A 21,148-nucleotide genomic window follows, 5' to 3' on the forward strand; every position below is an offset into this window, starting at 1 on the left:
TTCATCTCCCTGGTCCCAGTGGTGGACACTGGGTGCAGTAAAGGAAGCCCAAAAGGGGTCCTATGAAGCTTGGTTGGCTTGGGAGACTCCTTTCTGGTACTGGCAGGCCATACGTGCAGTCCCAGAGGCAAAAATTGGGTCTGGAAGAAGTTCGGGGAGGCCATGGAGGCACCTCAGTAGGGAGAAACAGTGCCCTACCAACACTATTCACAGAGGAAACGGGGGTATTTTGAGGCTCTCCTCAATCCCACCGAAATGCCTTGCTTAGAGGAAGCAGAGGATGAGGAGTCAGAGGTTGATTCATTCATAGTTGAGGTAGTTGGGAAGCTCCTCAGTGGTAGGGCAGGGGCGGTACATGAGATCCATCCTGAATTCCTCAGGTACCTGGATGTTGAACTTTAGGTCATGAACAAGCCAGCTGATTTGGCTTGGGCAACTGTATCAGATGCCCCCTGGAAACCTCCCTTGAGAGGTATTTTTCAGGCATGTCCCATCGGGAGGAGACCACGGGGAAGATCTCGGACGCATAGGAAAGGCAATGTGACTCGGCTGGCCTGGGAAAGCCTTGGAATCTTCCCTGAAGAGCTGGAGGAGCTTTCCGGGAAGAGGGAGGTCTGTCTGCGTCCTTACTCGGACCGCTGGGCCCTCATTAGAAGGAGATGGACGGATCTATGGATAATAAAAAAAAAACACTCCACGGGTACTTCGATCAAACAACCACTAGGTGGCGCTACATGTTCAATTTCAACATGCCGGTTTGTAAACCGGGTACTAGACATTTGCTGAATTATCTCGAAGGTTATTTTGAAGGCTCGTTAAAAAATATTTTGATTAGAAGTCTCTCGTAATCTGATATTCTAAAATCTGACACCAGAATAGATCCTTGTTATGCTCCCAAAATGTGCCCTTTGCTGACATTTGAATGAGACAGGAGGTTCTCCAGCTCGGTTCTGGTCCGCTCGCATGGCAGTGACGTTGCAGTCTTTGGAGTTTGAAGGCACATTATTGTTCTTTCTGGGTGTTTATGCTGCTGCACGAAAACCCAACAACCGGAAAGGAAAGTGGTAAAGAGGCGCAAATCAAGATCGAATCCACTGAATTTAGTTAGAAACGTGTGCTTTAAATAAAACACGAGCTACGTGATTGCACATTCCATCACAGAAAGTCATTACATTTCTGAATTAATTTGATTTTTGTCCAAATTGTCCTGGCTGAAAGCGGATTTCTTCTTTAATTACGGTGGAAAAGAGTCACCTCGGAGCACATGTTGGCCTACGGCTCATTGTGCATCGACACCCATTTTTGCACCGTATATTTTGCCACAACCAGCTGGCTTTCCTCCGCCTCCATTTTTAAATATGTGGTGCGCGCACACAGCGGACATTACGGTGCTCCATCCCCTCTGTGCGCCGTCCCCGCTCGCCTGGTTGGAGCCCACGGCTCCAGGCTTCAGACCCAGCAAGAAGACGGTGGATAAGAGGGATCTCTGCCCTGAAACAGCCCTCCGAGCTCACTGACGCGTCGGCCGCGCTTCTGCCGCGGTCGTGGTGCCAAAAAGACAGCAATAAAACTCTCCATGTATCTATAAATAGCTGTATTTGTTCGTGCAGCCCGCTGGACGCACCGAGTCTGGGATGTATTCTTCGAGCCTGTTCAGTCCGTGCAGGGATCCGGCAACGTGCGCGCTGCGTTTTATCTGAGGGAGGTGTGGTTCTTCTCCCAGGCTGAGGAGTGTCTAGGCTGCTCGTTTGGTTTCACTCGATCACCCTGTTTTCATCTGCAAGATGTTTTGAGCACCAGAGGAGGGCTGAAGGCGGCTGGTGTGGTCGGGCGGCGTGAATCTGCTCTCTGCGCACACAAGCGGCGCCGCTCGCCTCGACGCAGACGGCCCTGACGGAGCCGAGGGTCCTGCTGTGTGTGTGTGTGTGTGTGTGTGTGGGAGGGGGGGGGGGGGATTTTAACCGTAACTCACAGCCTGAAGATGACGATGTCTGTCCCGGAGAGAAAATCGGGGTCGGAGGGGAAGGAAGAGGAAAGTGAGGATGAGAGCGAAATCTTGGAGGAGAGCCCGTGTGGCCGCTGGCAGAAGCGGAAGGAGCAGGTTAGTGTGTGTGTGTGTGTGTGTGTGTGTGTGTGTGTGTGTAAAATTAAGAGACTGACTGAAGTTGCCCTTTTTGGTCCCGCTGGACACTCTGTTGCGCAACTCCCGAGCCAGACACGGGCTATTACTCCGGCCCGGCGTGATGTCACCGATCCTCAGACCCAGGCTCACATGCTGATGCTGTCTGATGGGTGGAATCCAATAAAAACACCGTTTTTTTTACCCGGAGGCCACTCCAGTATTAGTAAGCCTGTAGAGTTATTGATTCCCAGTCACCTTACCCCACCAGACCAGTCCATTTTGTTTGTCTGTCCCAGTCTGTCATAGCCAGTCTGTTCAGGCTTTTTGTCCAGCTCTAACCAGTCCATCACCCCTCTATTGTCCTACCTAGCCTTTCTGTTCTATTAGAACAGCCTATTTGGCCTCTGCGACCAGTCCATTTGTCCTCTCTGAGCAATTCCAACCAGTTAAGCCTGCTTTACCGTTACTGGTCTGCCTGACCTCTGTCCCAGTATAACGGGGGCCAGTGAATGTAGAACTTTGTAAGATGCAGAATAGGATCCCGAGACCCTGTTGTTGCATTTTAGCTTATGTGTGTTAGCTTCCAGCACGAAATACCAAAAGAGTGTGAGTATATCCAGTTAGCTGGAACTGGAGTTGTCAAGAGTAATAGATAATCAAAGGAAGTGCAGATTAATCCTCAATTCTTCCACTAATCTGATTTGCACCGGCTCAGGAGCGGGCCATGATTATAATCCGTTTATCTAATGATGCTACTGTCAAGATACGAGGAGCGTCATCTGTAGATCCACCGATCCATCCCGGTCCCTATCAATCCCAGCTTTATTGATCATATCCTGGTCCTGCTTGACGCTTTCTTCTAATCCCATTTTTCTTCCCTGAAGACAGCAGCTCACGGCATGTGCGAGGCCAAAGTTTACTTCATTGTTAGAACACAAAATATTCTTCTGGGAGAGAAGGGGGCAGACGTCTGAAGTCCCCGTCAGGGGTGAAACAGAGGGAGTCGCCTCCACTTCAGCCTCAGATAAAGCCTTCTGATATGAGTGGAAGGTTATCTCGAGAACACACGCAGCTTCTTCTGAGACCTCGGTGCTCTTTCTCTGCTACCGAGCATGAAAATAAACATGTCCCGCCGTCATGTGATCACGTCTGTGCGGCGTTTTCATGGTTTCTGTGCTGGAGGGACGCGCTGAATGTGTGAAAACCTGTTAAATCCATTCAGATGTGCTCATTCCTCTCACCTCCGCTGGCTACAGCTTTGCTTTTTTTTCTCTAAATTACAGAGAAAATGTGAAATAGTAGCTTTCTGCGTGGTGTTTTTTGTGGTTAAAGTCCCAGAGCACACAATAAATGAATGAAACTGACTCGTGTGGTTGGCCAGGAGTGAGGGAGCTTCTGTCATCATTTACCCAGAAGCCTTCACTCCAGCAGCGAGGTTTACGTGCTCGTAGTTTCTGACTGGTGGCACGTAGACTTTGATTGAGTCATCCGCGCCTTCACATAATGGAAATATTAAAGGTCCCCCAGGAATGATTCATGCTGGCACCTGAAACTGCCGTTTGGTTTTTAATATTGAAGGAATTGTAAACAGAGCAGTGTTGTGTATCATTTTTTTTTAGGAATATTGTGTTCATTTAAAAAGAAATCATAATTCTGACCACAACCAAACCAAACAGACGAGTGTTTGGACTTTATGATGTGAGGATTTGAGCATCGAGTGTTGTTGGTTTGTTTGTGTGGAAGAGAGAGCGCTTATATTTATAAAGGTACGTCCAGATGTTGGCGATGAAGGCGAAGCTGATTAAATTCATTTCAAAGTGCCAGCAAATTAAAAAAAAGAAGCTAAACTATGTCGTAGCCCATAGCTACCTGACTCCATGGTAACCGTGTGGTCATAACTCGTGTCTGGTGGTGACGGTGAGGCCAATGACGGATTATCACTGCCCAGGTCTGGATCCTAGTTCAGTTTTACACTTCAAGAGAAGGTTTGATGCTACAATCAGGGCGTTAAATGTTTTTTTGTGTGGCCTGCTACTAATTTATGCCGCCTTAGGTAGAATATGACAGGTTGTGCCTTCTCTGCGGGGAGCTGGGGACGTGTTAATAGCATAATGAAAGTGCTTTTCTGCCTCTCGTGGGGTGACCAACCTCTGCTGTCACCGTTAAAATACTGGAGTGGTTCAGTGGTTACTGTTGCCTCACAAGAGGAAGGTTCCAGCCTCCCAAAGTAATGAAAAGTTCATCACGCGCAGCTTTAGAACACTGTGGGGTTTTAATGTTTTTTCAAAATGTAGTCTGGCTTGTTGTTGTCATGTCCTGCATGTCCAGAAAGTCCGATATAGTTAGCATTAGTTAGCATGCTTTGATTTCATTAAGCCGATGCGGCCGTCGTCTTAGCCTGGGCAACGCTCTCGTCGGAAGTGATCGGCTCAAGCTCGCCGCGAGGCTCAGCACACAGTAAACCTCCGTGTCAGGGGTCATAGAGAGGAGCCATTAAACTGAATAAATGTGTCCTCTGGCGCAGGTTCTCGCGCCTCATCAGCAAAGGTCAGCTTGTGGCTGGCTTTCAAAAGGGCTGCCTGTGTCAGGGAGATCTTCTTAATGACTTACACCCCATAATAATCCGGCAGTGTTGGCAGGGCCGCCGGTTTCGAAGCTTGACCCGTGCGGAATGACATCAACTCAGATTTCTCTGGAGGAAAACCTCAGCTTTGATCCACCTGTTTTCGCAGCCGCTGTGCCAACACGGGCCTCGTGGAACTATTTTAGGAGACCAGAACTTTTACACTGTTCCTAGAGTGCGATTATGAAATCTCAGAAAAGGTTGGGTTCTTTTTGTCTCAAAAGTTGTTTTGCTTCAACTGGTATTTTAATCCGCTGCGGTTTGCTAACATGCTAAACAAAATTGCTGCACTGGAGGACACAAACCGAGCCGTTATCAGCGTTCCCTCCACCATTGTGGGTGTTTGGAATGAATTGCCCGGGTTAATGGTGCCTCGTTTTCGCTGACACAGGTTGACGGCCACCCACGGTAATTTTCAAGACGTGAAGTGAAAAAGAAGCAGCTTGGTACGTTCCGATGATTACACGGTACTAATCCGCGGGCGCTGCTGCATGGAAGAGCCTTATTTATACAAAACAACACTTACAGAGCACCTACATGATGGTTTGAGCTGCTGAAAAAGCATCTGGAGAAAGAAGCTTCACTTATCTGAACTGTGGTTCCACGTAAACAGGATGAGGAATTTCATGTCAGTCAGTCCTGATTGCCTACTATCATTAGCATCACGAATGCTAAACTGACAACTGTGGAAAGGTCCCAGCTGAAGTGAAGGTATCACGTTCAGTTATAGGGGAGTCGCGTGGATGTCAATCAATAAATCCTGCTGTGCCTGTTTACTGGGACAGGACAGTCTAATGAAGTTGACCAATCGTGCTCAAGATCATGCACAAACGGCAAGCTTGTAAGAATTAAGCTGAATAAGGCTAAGAAATAACCCATAATCAAAGTGTTTTTTTAAGTATGCTGGATAAAGTTTAAGGCTTTATTTTTTTTAAAATGTAAAAATGAATGCATCAATTATACTATCAGGTAAGTGTACGATAAGTGGAGCCAATGATACTGTTAATGCTAACTGGTTAAATGGAGGAATACTAGATAATCAACTAAAATCAAAAGCCTTCTGGTCTTATGCCCCATGTGCTTCTATAGATAGAACATATAGACGTGTAAACCAGAGAAGATAGAGAACACTGCAGACACAGAGAGAACATGCAAAATCTGCACAGAAAGGCTAACCGCTAACCAGTGACCTAACACTAGCCTTCGATGCATGTATTATCCATCCAGTCTGGTAGGAGTGAAGCAGTAGAGCATATTTACATTAATGAAATGTATTTCTAAGAGAACAAGTCTAACCACAAAGAAAGGGGGCTTGCATCCATTGGCTGTACTGCCCACGGGACAGTTGGTGCTCAGCTTGTTAGCGTTTGTCGTGATCCTGCAAGATTCTGTGCTAGAAGCTGAAAAATTCGCTAAGATTTGCGGGAGCCGGTCACCCAGTGGTGAAATGTGATCCACGTGGGGGGGAGTGTCATACCTGACGGGATACACAGACTGGTATCTGTCAGCATTTTCCACTCCCAGCTGTGAGAAACGGAGCTACCCCATTTTATTTTTTTTTCATAGGCTGACATGAAAAGGAATCCTCTAGGAATGACTGACATCTCTGTGGGCTGTCATGGAGCTGTGGCAGCGGTTCATATCACATGACACCAGTGCCTCTTACGCCCGCTCAGGCATGTTGAGCACATATCCACCGACATGTGTGAAGGCACAGTTTCCTGGAGCTGTGATTTGGAAATGTGCAGAGCAGATTTGGAAAGTGACACAAATCCGCAGGGGCGCACGGCGTGGACGCCAGCTGTCAACAGATACACAGTTTTTTTTTTAATATTCCTGCCTTTTATTTATTCCAGAAAGTCAGCCAATTGTTATCTATGAGCAGTAACTGCTTCGCGTGATGCTAATCCACTGCGGGCGTTTTGGCGCTGTGTTTGCCTCATGTCTTTGCACGATTTTAACTCGAAGCAGAAAAGGCCCAAATCAATGTGTGCGAAGGCTTCACTGACGGCTTTAAATACATGGAAGGAGCAGTTAATATTGTTATTGTTGTTGAATGTTAGCATTCCAGCCACCCCCTGCTTAAAGGCCAAAGTCCTCCACCTCCTCATATCTCCCCCAGTGTTATAAATGGCTGCGATCAAAGAGCAAAATATGTGCCCTAAAACCGTAATGTTGCCAGGCCTCCTCGCAGGTGCGTAAAGACTCCATAAACATGGCGTTTTTCAATCAAGTTAGACACACACACACATCTGCGGCTGATCTCAGAGTGCGGCTTGAATCCTCAGAACCTCACCACTGACAGATCTTATCAGTGCGAGGCTAAATATCTCTGTTGATGTGTCAGCTATGCACAAAAGTGGTGTGGCAACGAGGGATCTTATGAAAGAACGTGTCCTGATTTAGGTTGGAACATCCAGGGAAGGCGTCAAATGTGCAATGGTCAATATTTGCTTTCTTAACCTATCTCAGGGCTGTGTTTTGTATTGTTAGCAGGGCTTGTTAGGGACCGTACAAATATTGATTTTTAGGGGAGCGTTCAAACACGATGACCAGGGCTCACAAGACTCTTAAAGCCAACAGACAGCCTCTACTTTCGAAGCAAAGTCCCAAAAACTTCAAAGTTCAATAAATCTATCATTTTCACACGGTCCCTAAAGATGAAGCAGACGAAATGCTGCGATTGCAGTTCAGTTCAAGCCATAAAAATAAATACGGATTTCTATGAACGCTTCCATTCCGTCGCTGTCTGCTTTTTCAGCAGAAGTGAACTCATTTGAATTCCAAATTTGCATGTGCTTGTCTTGTCTGTGTAGCCCGGGCAACAGACGGCCGAGCAGGTGACTGTTGTGCAGGGGCCGTGTTTGGGTGGGAACCGCACCCAAGTCTGTCCAGAAACTTTGTGGACTGGATCTGCAGCCACCAGCGCGAGGGGCCGGAGAGTTCTAGGGTGGGAACAGGTAGTTCCTCGCGCACGTTCATTTAAAGAAGCTCGTGAACTGCGATAAAAGGAAACAGATGCGTGTTTGCTGTTCTTTGTATGTGCAAATATTAATATGATGACGACACACATGTGTCCTGAAACTAAGGCCAGGTAGCTGGGGAGGGGGTGGGGGCGCACAGACAAACACACGCTCCCTGACCTCCCACCCTGTGAGCACACATGGCGCCTTCACACTCACTCCCATTGAGCTTTGTCTGAATTGTTACGTAACGGCAAGAGCGTAGCAGCCTGCAGCCTCCGCGCACGTCTGCCAGCACGCTTTTGTTTCACCACGCGCTGGAGAGCCGGCTCAGGTTGTCTGGCCCGGTTCTGCATAATACCTGCCACCCCCCCCCCCCCCCCCCCCCCCCCCCCCCCCCCCCCCCCCCATCCCTTTGTGGAAAATAAATGCCCCATGACCAACACAACCTTTTCCGTCCACCTTATCTGCTCCACGTGGGGCTTTTTAGCAGGCTCAATATCAGACACTCGGCTAATTGAAGCCTATAAAGGCAACAGTAGCTGTGAGACACACCACATAAATGCATTCTGCCCCCCCCCCCCCCCCCCCCCCCCCCCCAGGTGCATTCTTTGGTTCAATATTGGGTTAGCATCCTGCCTTGAGTGCACCTTTTAAATGTTGCTGGGTGCTGTGGCAGAGACTCAGTTGCACAGCTTTGTTCTGGAGACGCCTCTTGGAAAACTGGATGTTTGGAATCTCTGCTGGGTGTGTGTGTGTGTTTGTGTGTGTGTGTTGGGGGTGGGAGCTCAGATAACAAAAAAACCAAAAGCTTTGCTGGGTTTGCAGCAGCGTTAAGAGCGACAGTGTGGATTTCCTAGCATTTTTCAACCATTTTAAATGCTGCTAAAGTAAAAAATACCAGAATTGAGAGCATCATGTGAGCTGTTATACATCATTATTATCTGTCATTATTACTTCAGCTGCCTCCTGTTTAAAGTCAGATTCACTCAGTGTTGGAGAGCGTTTCTCCTTATTTCCGATTATTATAAGGCTGCTGGAAACATTATTGCACTTTACCCTGCTGAAGGTGGACTTTGTCAGAACCTGATAATCTGCCTCAGTTGTTCCTGATTTTCAGGAAACTGAAAGGGGCCCAGTCTCCAGCTTGAGGCAAACTCGCAGTCTAAAACTGTACTTCTATTCCAAGAACTGGACCAAGCATGAAAGTAAGCCCCCTTCGATTTATAAAGCCTCTCCTACATTCAAAAGTCGTCCCCTTGGTGCTAAAATAGTGGAGGTGAGGCCCACAGCATAATGGCCAGTTTCAACTTTGGCCCAGCGAATCGGGGGCCCACAATCCACCCCAGATCCAACCTCTTTAATAGACGTCCTCTGTGCCAGGGCTCCATGTTATAATGAAGAATGGAACAGCCCCACGAATCTAATAAACCCTTATTTCTCCCCCTCTGCTAATAAATACTGTGGTGTTTGCCTTCATTAGGAGTTTTGGGAGATTTCCCTGTCATCCAGTACAGTAGAAACTTTCCTCAGCACCGTGGCATAAACGATAATCCTCCCCGTCACCATAATAACTCGATTTATCGCTGTTGGAAAACAGCCGCCCTGGACTCGTAACCAGAGCTGTCAGAAACTGGGACGCGACACCACTGGACAGAGACGTCCCCCGAATTTCAAAAATAAAGACCCTTTTACCCGGCAGAAGGCAGACACGTGTTAATGTCGATGCTCCAATTCCCAAATGGACGTGGATTGTGGTGCAAAGCAGCTCCAAGTCTTTCATCGATTCCCCCAGAGTAAAGAAGATTGATTCAGGGATTTCTGACTCGGCATGAACGCCTGGCTCTGCGGGAGCTGGAGAAACGGGACATGGCTGAGATTCGCTGCAGTGTTTCACAGTGACGTTGAAATAAATTAACCCGTGTTTCGCTCCCGCAAGAGATAAATGATAACAAATCGGATTGTTCCTTCTGATCTCCTCATTGCTGCAGTGTAAACCACTTAAAAGGCTTCGAAACGCTGTTATTTACTGTTCCTCCTGTGATTAAAGACATAAGAAAAAGCAGGATTACGTCGTGCACCTTCCAGCTTTATGCGCCTTTGTGCCTGCAAAAACAAAATCAAGCTACGACCGGCAGATTGCTTCTCCGTAGGATTCCATCTGGACCAGGGTGGATCTTGATCTGATGTCTGCTCGCTTTATTCATCGCTACGTGTGAGGGTCGAGCTAGTTAACCTCGCTCCTTTTTGTGGGAGGAGGAAGGGAGCCCTCGCCGCAGGGCCAAACACACTCATTCCCACATGTAATTAAATCATTTTAAAAATGAACAAGAATTCCACAAGCACGGATATTCAGCATTTTTTGAATTAAAACATCTCGATGCACCTCCAACTATATGTATATGGCTCATACCGTTAGCTTTATTTCCAAATTTCGTGGTGTGCCACAGGGTTTTGTTCTCAGCCCATCCGCGTTACCTTGTCTGAGGTAACGTCTGGCCGCTGTGTCCCTTCAGGACAATTCTTCCCCATTGTGGGGGCATCATGTGAAACTCATACTGGTTATACTGGTAGCATTAAAGGACTCACTGTGGATATGCATGGCAGCACTGCGTATAGAAGGGTCACTCCCTTGAGTAAACACTGTGTCTCCATGCGCAGCTAAATCAAACTACACTTCTTGCTTGATTGGTGTGAATAATTTATGCTACCAGGCTCTCTGTCTTCAAAGCCGTTTGCTGTTGTCAGATTATGGGTGGACTGACTTAGCTCAACTGAAATCGGCCTGAAGAAGTCTGACTGCAGCCGGACTCACACCCCCAGATAGCTTGGTTGTCGATTTATGAGCATGTGGACGGCGGGGTGACCTATGCGATCTGCGCATGAGCTACATTTCACTTATTTCACCGGATGCAGGAGCTTCCTGCCGGTACAGTTTACTGGGTGTTGTATCAACCAGTAGGAACCTAGCATGGCGGTGCTCCAGAACATACAAGTGGTATGACAAGTACTGACGTATAAACTCATCTATCGCTGCTGTTGATTTAGCTTGTCGATACGTTTGCCATGGTTTGCTAGGTTCCTGTTTTGAAAATTCATTAAGTTTATATGGTGCAGAGCATCTAGTTCCTTTTTGGACACTCCCAGTTTCCTGGAGACTGGTTCAACCACCTCTAAAAGTAGAGGAAAGCATCAAGATTTGTGAATCATACCTATTGTTTTCATTTGTTTGTTAGTTTTGGAGCATTTGTCAGTTGGAGATTGTTAATCTGACAGGACAAAACTGCGTTACGGGTGCATAATGTTGGTGCTTTTTGGCCCACATTGTCATTTTTATTGAATCTTTGGTAATACGTTTTTGAAAGAAGGTTTTGTACTCTGAATTTCTTACTACTCTGTGGAAAGAAAAGCAATTTGTAATCGTTTTGAAGGCCTCTCGGTGCTTATCTTGCTACATTTATGTGAAAAGGAGCTGGAGTTGAGCAAGCCTGAAGCCAAATATTGCCACTGTAGGAAGTTTTTACAACCAAACAGGCCACAGAATCTCTGAAAAGGTCATTTTATTTCCACTTTGTTTGTTTCCCAGCAGCTCTCTGCTCTGATAACCTGCCCCGCTGTCCGACATTCCTCATAGCGGGGAGCTTTAACCACTCAACAAGAAAATGAATAAGCGAGATGTGATGAAGGCTGATGGCTCCTCTCATTGCCTGTTTGACCTCCCATGTCCTTCCAAAGTGCGTGAACCTTTAACCCCCCCCATGAAAACCGAGCACCTTTATTAATGCGCTGTGACGTGGGCTGAATTTATGTGAAAAAATTGTCTTCAAACAGACAGGAGCCGTCTGTGCTGTGATCGGGAATGTGGCTGAGTCGCACATTAACTGTCCCCTGGCCGACTCGTCACGGCCTTTGCCATCACGTTACCCCCCCTCCCGCTGAGCAGACACACACACAGATGATGACCTGACCTGATTATGTGCCACACATGTGATTTCCTTGGGGGGGGTTGTGGGAGTTGGGGCGGACTCATGTAGCTGGTGAAGGTCAGCAGACGGTCAGCAACTCCGGGCCCTGATGGGAAATGCTTGGTGTGAGGAGGCAGGTGGCTCCTAAATCTGGCTTCTTTCTGGATGTTTGTGCAGCATATTATGCTAACAACACCTGAGAAAGCAAGATTTGGAGGAAAGGTGATTATTGTGAATTAAACTGCTTTATATTGTTATAGCTCTCTAGACAATGTAATCACGTTTAGTTTTTAAATAATTCGTATAAAAAAAATCAAAAAAACCCTTTCTCATAATTATGCAGTGGAAGAGGCAATATAATCCAGCTCCTGTCAGGGGTCAGAGTTCAGCCCCGAAGGGGCGGAGCTTAAAAGGTTTCAACCATTTTAAATGCTGCTAAAGTAAAAAATACCAGAATTGAGAGCATCATGTGAGCTGTTATACATCATTATTATCTGTCATTATTACTTCAGCTGCCTCCTGTTTAAAGTCAGATTCACTCAGTGTTGGAGAGCGTTTCTCCTTATTTCCGATTATTATAAGGCTGCTGGAAACATTATTGCACTGTAAGTGCCTTGGAGCTGCGATACCTACTCCTCTTACCGGAATGCTGTTTGCTCTCTGAGTGCAGACTCCGATCTTGGGACAGAGGTAAGTTTGGCGTAGCCATTTTACCGCTGTCAGGTCAGCACATTAACCCTGGACAGTGGCCATCAACATCAGCTACCATTTAGAGCAGGGGTGGGCATCGAGGGCCGTATCCAAGCCAGACTTTCTGTCCTACAGCCAGGTTTTGCATCCTACCAGAGAGAAACCACTTTCACCAAGGTAAATGAAACCACAGGTGAAAGTATTTACCTGTAGGACAGAAAGTCTGGCTTGGATACGGCCCTCGAGGACTGGATTTGCCCACCCCTGATTTAGAGGTAATTTTTCAGGCCTTATTGTTATTTTGACAGCAGATTGGATTCATGATGGGTCCACTTTGGGGTCTACACACATGTAGGACGTTAGCCTGCTATTCAAACTTTAACTTCCTCGCAGTTGTGCTTATTAATGATGATATCAGATGGACTCTATAATGAAACTGGGCTTGCATATGGAGCAGCAGCAGAATATTTAGGACTGTTTGAATTGCAGTGGTTGCACCTTTCTTTCCCCCTCGCTGCTGCAGGAAAGTCTCTGCATTTGCATTTTCTGCAAATCTTTCATCCTGTTAGTCTTTGATAGCACTCTTTGAATCACTGCGTGGGCTCATTTCCATGCAGCGCTGCCAGGTGGCCGTCTACTACAGTGTAATGCAGATTACCTGGGTGTAGTCTCTGCACAGAATCCGCTTTTTAAATATGAATGTGCTGCGTCACGTTGTCTCATTGTGGAGGTGTGAGCGGAGATGGTGGTCTGTGGGAGACAAAGCTATTTGTGGACCCCCACGCTGTCTCAGACAAAGACGTTCCTCAGAAGGAGGACGAATGGAAGCGAGGGCGCTGACATGCTGTAATTTGGACTGATAATCCTCCCGGTGGCTGACTCATTGCGCCCCTTTTATTGCTTTTAGATCCTTTAAGAGGTCCTACCCTCATGCCTCTCCATTTAAATGATGTTGCTGAAGCACCCCTGCTGGATACAGCTGCGCCATGGATCAGGGACCCCAGGCAGAGTCAAAATATTGAGCTGTTTATTTTCTTGCAATTTTGGACTAAAGTGCAAAAGATTTTGAAATGTCCAATAGCTTCACATCCTGATTATGTGACGTAAGTCTATTTCGTTCTGTGTTTCCATTTGATTTCTCACTACTCGTGGTTTATTTTGAGAAGGATTAATGGACTAAAGCTGCAAATAGCAGCATTTTCTTACAACATTAGTAGTGAAGCCACATGCCCACAGCTTTGGAGAACTAAAATTTCCCCAGTGTTGAAGGTCTGCTGCAAGTTAATAACATATGGCTGCTATAAAGACCTTCTCATAGTGTCTGTGTTTATTGAGAGAAATCGTGATCTAAACCATCCGAGTAAGTAAATAATTAAAGTGACCATTAGGGCAATAAATGCACAGGACACCTTTATGTTGTGATGCAACAAGAGCGTCTAAGACGTGTTTTTACCCGTCTTGGATCAGGTTGACAAACATTAGAAGCCGTTTTAGCAGGTACACACGATCCTTTAACGTCTCTCTCCTCAGCGTAAACCCACTGCCCTTGCAGCAGCCAATCACTGCGCAGCATCTGGTGTGCTGTTTACAAGTCTCAAGCTACCATGACCAAGCACGGGACCCCAGGGAAGCAAAGTCTGGGACTGGGGACCGAGTGTTTCTCAACATCTAGAGAAAATAAACAGCAGCTGAGGCCTCCGACACCATTTTTCCATCCCGCTCGCCGTTCAAGTGAAGGAATTCTGTCACTTATCAGCCAGTCAGAGCGGCAGAGCGGAGATTGTGCGGCAGCTCTGTCGTGCCAATAATGAGGCAATAATATTTCTGAAAAGTGGCGGCCTCATTTACTGCCTGAGGCTCCGTAATGAAGAGCCACAAACGTGGGCTGAGGCTGGCTCCTCGCAGAAAAACATCAGCTCAAAGACAGACGCTCAGATTATGTATAAATGTATATATAGGAGCTTTTGTGGTGAGACTGATTGTCGTATTCGTGACCCTGGAGTGTTTGCTTCGGTTAAACCTCCTCCTTGGATACAGAAAGATATTTTTAAGTTGAGGTTGACGTAGAATTGCAGCCCTGTAGAACCTATCAATGTTAGCCTTTAGCAGTATTGATGTATAGTTGATTCTGCCCCGTCTCCAGGTTCGCTTACCAAAGACTTTTTAAGGTTATTTATTTGCTCTTGAGTAAAGTACATGTCCGTATGAGATCCACAGATTCTCTGCTACCTCCTGAATTTCCTATTTAATCATTCATCCTCTTAATCTCACCCTTACACATTTCTCCCTGTTTCCTGCTAATCCCCCTCTTTGGTCTCTGTCACTCATTCTGCAGCTGAAACTTCTGATATAATCTCTACATGAGTTCTCCTTGTCAGTCCCTAAAGGATGAAAATATGGATTTAATGGCATTGGAAGAGAAGTTAGGCCTCACTAAATCATTTTTAAATGATGTTGCTTTGCCTGACAGGATTATTTGGAGATTTTAGCTGAGATCTTGAATGAAAATTAAAAGAAAAGGTGCTAAGATGTGAAAAAGCTGAGGTAAACCCCTCATCGGTCATTTGTTTCATGTTATCACCTGTGATAATAGAGCTGTGTTAAACTTTACAATTTTGATCGTGACCATAAAGTCCTGTCTGCATCCTACAGGTCAGCCAAGGTAATGTTCCAGGTGTGGAAAGCGCCTCTCTAGCTATGGACACAGAGGAGGGGGTGGAGGTCGTCTGGAACGAGGTTCTTTTCTCTGACAAGAAGGTCTTCAAAGCTCAGGAGGTACTTTTGGTTTTGTGCTAAGACACTGAGCATTATATCAGCTGGTTAGTTGTGCTGTAGTTTACACATCATACCAAGTCTTCAAAAATGCTTTTCACTAAAAAAGGAAACCAATAAAGCATTTGTAGATGTTTAATGTTTAGTTCATTACTTGTTACTCGTGGCTTTTGTGCTTCTTTTAAGGTTGGAGCATTGAAGGGTGATAATGTCTGTGTGCCTTTGCAGGAGAAGATCAAGGAGATGTTTGAGAATCTAATGCAGGTTGAACATCCCAACATTGTCAAGTTCCACAAGTACTGGCTGGATATGAAGGAGAGTCAGGCGCGGGTGTGTATATTTTTCTTTTTTCCTTCTTTATACACTCTTAAAACACACTAAGTCCTCCTCTGTCTCTTTCCTCACAGGTCATCTTCATCACGGAATACATGTCCTCTGGCAGCCTAAAGCAATTTCTGAAAAAAACAAAGAAAAATCACAAGACCATGAATGTGAAGGTCAGCTTCTGCCTTTGTTCACAGTCTGTCTGTCTGTGGTGGCGATCCAGGGTACTGCAGCCCATTCACTGCATTGACCCATACAACAGAGGATTGTAGATTACGTAACAGAAAATTGGTCTGTCAGATTTTTTTAAAATATTCTATATCAAGTTTAAAATGCACAATGTCTCATATTTTAGGCCTGGAAGAGATGGTGCACCCAGATTCTGTCTGCCCTCAGGTATGGCCTTTATATGGATTTTTTTCCTCATAGTTTTTCACTTCTTCTTTTTAAACAAGGAACTTTACCAGATTGTTTGTTGTTTCCTGGCAGTTATCTGCACTCTTGTGACCCGCCCATAATCCATGGCAACCTAACTTGTGACACCATCTTTATTCAGCACAACGGCCTGATCAAAATCGGCTCAGGTCTGCCCCCGGCTGGGATTTTTATGTTACTGCAACCAGCTTTTGCCGCACACTGTGGCTGAAATATCTCAATTTTGCATCCTTTTCTTTTTTTTCTTCCTACAGTGTGGCATCGGCTGTTCGTTAATGGTAAGAAACAGAGCATTTTACTGCTTGCGCATATATTATTTAACATATTCCATCTTACTTAGGATTGTTTTATCTTTAATCAGTGTTTCCAGATGCGAGTGTGCATGGCAAAGGGAGGCAACACCGTGATGAACAGCGGAATCTTCACTTTTTTGCCCCAGAATTCGGAGGCAAGTGTCAATCCTGAAGTTAAACCTAAGCTTTTATACATATAATAATATTTGCCTGACCTTTTTTCTGTTTCCAGCTGGTGAAGATGATTATGCCATCGACATTTTCTCCTTTGGCATCTGTGCTCTCGAGGTGAGAGAACCATTGCGCGATTCCCATCTGTAATTGTAAGTGTTACATGTGATCACCACACTGACAGTATGATTTGCTCACTGCAGATGGCTGTACTGGAGATCCAGGCCAACGGAGACAGCGTCGTATCCAAAGAGGCCATCGTCAATGCAGGTCACTCTCTGGAAGACCCTCTCATGAGAGTGAGTGTCAAAAATACCCTGCGTCCTCGATACGCAGCATCACAACAAGGATGACTGTTCTGCATGACTCTTCTAACCCATCCGTATCGTTTTATTTTGCGTAACTGATCAAATCCAGAACGATGTGATAATTTTTATATTGACCACCCTGCAGGAGTTCACCCAGTCCTGTTTACGCCATGAAGCCAAGATCCGTCCAACAGCTCACGACCTTCTGTTCCACCGAGTGCTGTTCGAGGTCCACTCCCTCAAACTGCTCGCCGCCCACTGCCTCATCAACAACCAGTGTGAGTTTCTCACCTCTACCCGATGAGCACAGTGCAGCAATTGCTCCTCTTTCAATGCCGGCGCTCTTTCTTACTGGTACCAAACACAATGTTGACCTTTATGGCAATATTTTCAGAGGCATTTAACATTTAATGTGGTTTGCATGCACAGATTTACTTCCAGAAAATTGCGTGGAAGAAAAAACCAAGTCTATCGACCCCAATGCTGTAATGGCTGAGATAAAACACAGAAACAGACAAGGAGTTCAGCTCAAGTACTGTGGCACAAACTGCTTCAAATCAACCAAAATGCAACAAATCACACTCGCTCACTGCTTCTGTGTCTTTTCTCTTGTCCTTCAGATATTCCCATGTGTCCCCCTTAGAGCTCGACAAGTTTCTGGAGGATGTCAAGTGAGTAAAAGCAAATTACTGCTATTTTGCATCAGATCATGAGAAACCCAAATTCCTTTCATGTATGTTTTTCTCCCCAGGAATGGGATTTATCCCTTGATGAATTTTGCCTCATCCTGGCCTCACCCCATCCCTCGAGCTCTGTCCTTGTCTCAGGAGCAGGTTGAGATGGTAAAGACTCCAACTCCGGAGCCCCAGGAGACAGAAACCCGGAAGGTTAGAAGCAAGGACTGACTATGGCTGCATTAAATATGTGTTATGACGCGACAGCTCTGATACTAGAATTGTTTCTGTTGTAGGTTGTTCAGATGCACTGTAACTTGGAGTCAAATGAAGAAGGGACCAAAACTCATGTGAGTCACAAAATATTACAGGTACTTTGCTTATTCAAGTAAAAATGCTTCCGCTGACCTGTTTATTAATGATTTTGTTTAATCATTTATACATTAATCTTTCTGTACTAATAAAATATGAAGCATTTTACAAAAACTAAACCTGCAGTTTGTCCAAATTCATAAAAAAGTTTGCATATCTCCATAGTCTGATTCAGATTTTATCTCTAATGTTTTTGCCTGAGATTATCTGATTAAGATATGTCAAAGAGTGGAATCCTTTTGGTTGTTTATTACTGAAGGTGCACATGCATGATTTGTTTGTTATCAATGTCCATTTAAACATCAATTCAGTTTGATTTAAATTCCCTTTGTGGTCTCTCACCAGCTGTCTTTATTTCTGAAGATGGATGACAAACTTCACAGGCACCTGAGCTGTGACATCTTTCCAAGTAAGCAACGACTAACTGATATTCCTGAATGGCAGCAATAACAATTAACAAAAAGAGATTAGTAAAAAGTAACGTAATTATTAACCAATGGTGTTTTAATATACCAACCCCCCCATGCGTTCAATGAAGTACATTAAATAGATATTAATGTGTTTTCATTTGTAGCTTTTTTCATTGTTAATAGGTCCACATAGTATTATAAAACCAGTTAATGCTTTTTTTATTGTGACATATAGCACAAGCACTACAGTATTCATAAATATCTTAGCCCTGTTAACAGTAAGATACTCAGGTCTCCCTCCATGGATGCCAGCATGTTACTCCACTAGGTTTCTATAAAAGCCTGAAATGGACAAACAAAGTTTCATTGTTGGGGACAGTTTTGCCACATGTGTTCTTACCATTAGGGGTAAGAACACAATTTTAACTACCAACTGCTAGTTCACGACTACTTTAATCATTTACTGTCAGATCATGTTTCTTACGGCATTGTCCAATATTGTATTTATTTTTTTTGGTCACATCAGGTAGGTAGTTTATTAAAAACGAAAAGAGAAACACAATTTCTTCATTGGTATGATTGTACTGGAACTGAATTATTTCATGCCAACACTTTCAGCTGACACCTCCAAAGACCTCGCGAGCGAACTTGTGCACTACGCCTTCATAAACGAGGTAGATATAAAAGCTGTTTTTAGCAGCAGTGTCTTATTTTACTTTTTATGAGGGATGTAAACGTGTTTTTGGTTTTTTTTTTCATTTGCAGGAGGACAGTGAGAAGGTAGCAGGATTCCTGGAGGATGCAATAAGCCGACACAGAGTTCGAGCGTTTGCCAGCGGCAGCACACAGTGATGAGTTGAGTGGGGGTCTGGCCCAGACGGGGTTGCCTGGAAAGATGGGCCCCGTTGTTGATGGCGTGGATCAATACAGGAAGAGAGCAGCGGGCAGAATCGTGGAAAGAGTGATGAAAGCTGATCCAACTGGGAGATTTCAAAATAGGGGGATGAGGCTGAAAATGATCCGAGGAGGAAAAGAGGAACCCCTCAGCTGAGCAGGAACTGAGCGCTCGTCTGCTTGGAGAGCCGGAGGCATCGTGGCTGAGCTCAGCGATCCCACAGCGCAGTGGAAGACTGACGCCCTGCCTGCCTAAAAGGGCCACCATGCCTTACAATATCTTGACAGCTTGGGTTTTTTATAATGCCACTATTCAGAACGGATGTGATACTTACTTCCAAACGCAGCAGCCATCTCTTCAGAGGGACTCGTGAGCCTCATTTTCATTCAGAACACAACTTTCATTTGGTTTATTTACGCTGAATATGCTGGCTCCTACGAGTTGGAACCATTGATTTATTGCTATTTTACAGATTTAATATTCCGTTCAGAATGCACTGTTGATGCTTATTCATTTCACATATTTATTTCTGTTTAACTGTGAAACTTTGAGGCTTTGCACATTCTTTTTTTTGTCTGCCTTTGACCTGCAAATAACACACATTGGATTAGGGTCAGAGGCCTTTTCTTCCCGACTTGTACAACACACCATCCTTCAATATACTGATGATAAGTGAGGCGATGCCTATTTTTCTTTGCCTGTAGTGCTCTTAAGGGATTTCCTTGTGAAACTGAAAGCCAAAGACTTGCAAAGTGCCTGATTTGGCAATGTACTTTGGACAAAATTTCCCGGCATCGTACCCAAAAGTGGAAATTAGAATTTTCATTTATTCAGATTAGACCGTTGAAGAGGCTGACACATTCACACTAGCTTTTAGTTTTAATTATAATAATATGAATTAGCAGCTGTATTGCAGTTCTAAGAAATTATGCTCTGAGGTAAATAGTTTAGAAAAGAGCTACCCTTTGTCTTCAAAAATTAGAATAAAATAAATAACTTGAATCTTGTTAAATAAAATTATAGCCCAATGATGGACATCAGGAGAAAATCATCCTTTTAATACATGTTAATAAATGCTATATTGTTGATGAATATTATTGCTATACTTATTTTTGTGGTCCTCATCAAACCATCCATGGATATTTTTTAACATTTGAATAACTTTGTAAATGTTTCTAGAGTGGTGTTAAAGAAGAGACAAGAATGTATAGTGGTCAAGATGAGTAGCAGTTCTTCCCACCATGGGCTGCTTGTCATATATTTCCCATTTTCGACCAATCTGCTGCAGTTCCCTCAGTTTAAACTTTGATTGCCCTGTGGCCTCCACGGACATAAAAATAAAATGCATGTTATCGCTGCCAGATCGTTTTCAAAAACATGGTCTTGGTACTATATAAGAGATTAGAATTGTCCTTTAAACAACACATCAAAAATGGCTAAAGTATATTTGTTTTCAGGTTCATTTGGCTCGACCTTGTTTGCCAGGATGTGTAAGGTGACAGTTTAGAGTTCTGTTGCTGTACAGTCATTACTTTAGATTCTTATTCTGTCTCAATCTCTCTTTGTATGTGTGACTGTGAAGACAGGGGTCCCAGACTTTCACACAAGATGTGGTGTATATATTTGTGGTTAATAAAAGGGGTTTACATTTAATAACAATTTCAGTGAAACACATGGCCATTGTTATTTTCATCTTAAGAGCTGCATGTCTTAATTGCCTGCAACCCTTCATAGCTGCATTATGCCTTTTTCAGTCGCTGTTCAGTTCCCAAGGGACCTGACCATGAACATGAATGTTTAGACTTTGCAAATATGAAAACAAACCATTCATAACATTATGTTACCTTACTTCCCCCCATGTGAACTGTCTGAATGAAACTCTGGATGTGTTCTACTTAAAACCTTTGTTTAATATTGTACTTACTGCAATTAAATAGATGACAATAAATAATGTGTGACCTTGGGCGTGTTTCAAATCATTTGGTTTTTTGATCTTTTCTAATTCAACTAGAAATGCAACGTATTTTGGAGTAAATAAATAAATAAATACGTAAAGTGTTTTAAGATTCTTAAGACTCTTGGGTACCGTCGACATTTTCCGGTACTTTTTAAGGCGCTTAATCGCGGTCAC

General features: G+C 44.6%; 1 protein-coding gene across 2 annotated transcripts; it reads left to right on the plus strand.

Annotated features, from left to right (window-relative positions):
- The first annotated feature begins 1,411 nt into the window (after positions 1-1,411).
- Positions 1,412-20,996, plus strand: LOC101067699 (nuclear receptor-binding protein 2). Of its 2 annotated transcripts, none has more exons than XM_011608044.2 (18): positions 1,412-2,101; positions 15,016-15,138; positions 15,364-15,465; positions 15,543-15,632; positions 15,815-15,855; positions 15,949-16,043; positions 16,149-16,172; positions 16,256-16,342; positions 16,420-16,475; positions 16,562-16,657; positions 16,812-16,944; positions 17,096-17,198; positions 17,287-17,337; positions 17,418-17,553; positions 17,637-17,711; positions 18,058-18,121; positions 18,741-18,796; positions 18,888-20,996. In XM_011608044.2, the coding sequence occupies exons 1-18, from the start codon at positions 1,982-1,984 to the stop codon at positions 18,972-18,974; spliced, it is 1,539 nt and encodes a 512-aa protein (XP_011606346.1). In that variant the 5' UTR covers positions 1,412-1,981; the 3' UTR covers positions 18,975-20,996. The 2 variants fall into 2 exon arrangements, with proteins under 2 accessions (XP_011606346.1, XP_011606347.1); XM_011608045.2 differs by having other exon boundaries at positions 1,414-2,101; positions 17,637-17,690.
- Positions 20,997-21,148: the final 152 nt, after the last annotated feature.

Source organism: Takifugu rubripes, chromosome 10 (assembly GCF_901000725.2).
Source record: "Takifugu rubripes chromosome 10, fTakRub1.2, whole genome shotgun sequence".
Taxonomy (NCBI): Eukaryota; Metazoa; Chordata; class Actinopteri; order Tetraodontiformes; family Tetraodontidae; genus Takifugu; species Takifugu rubripes.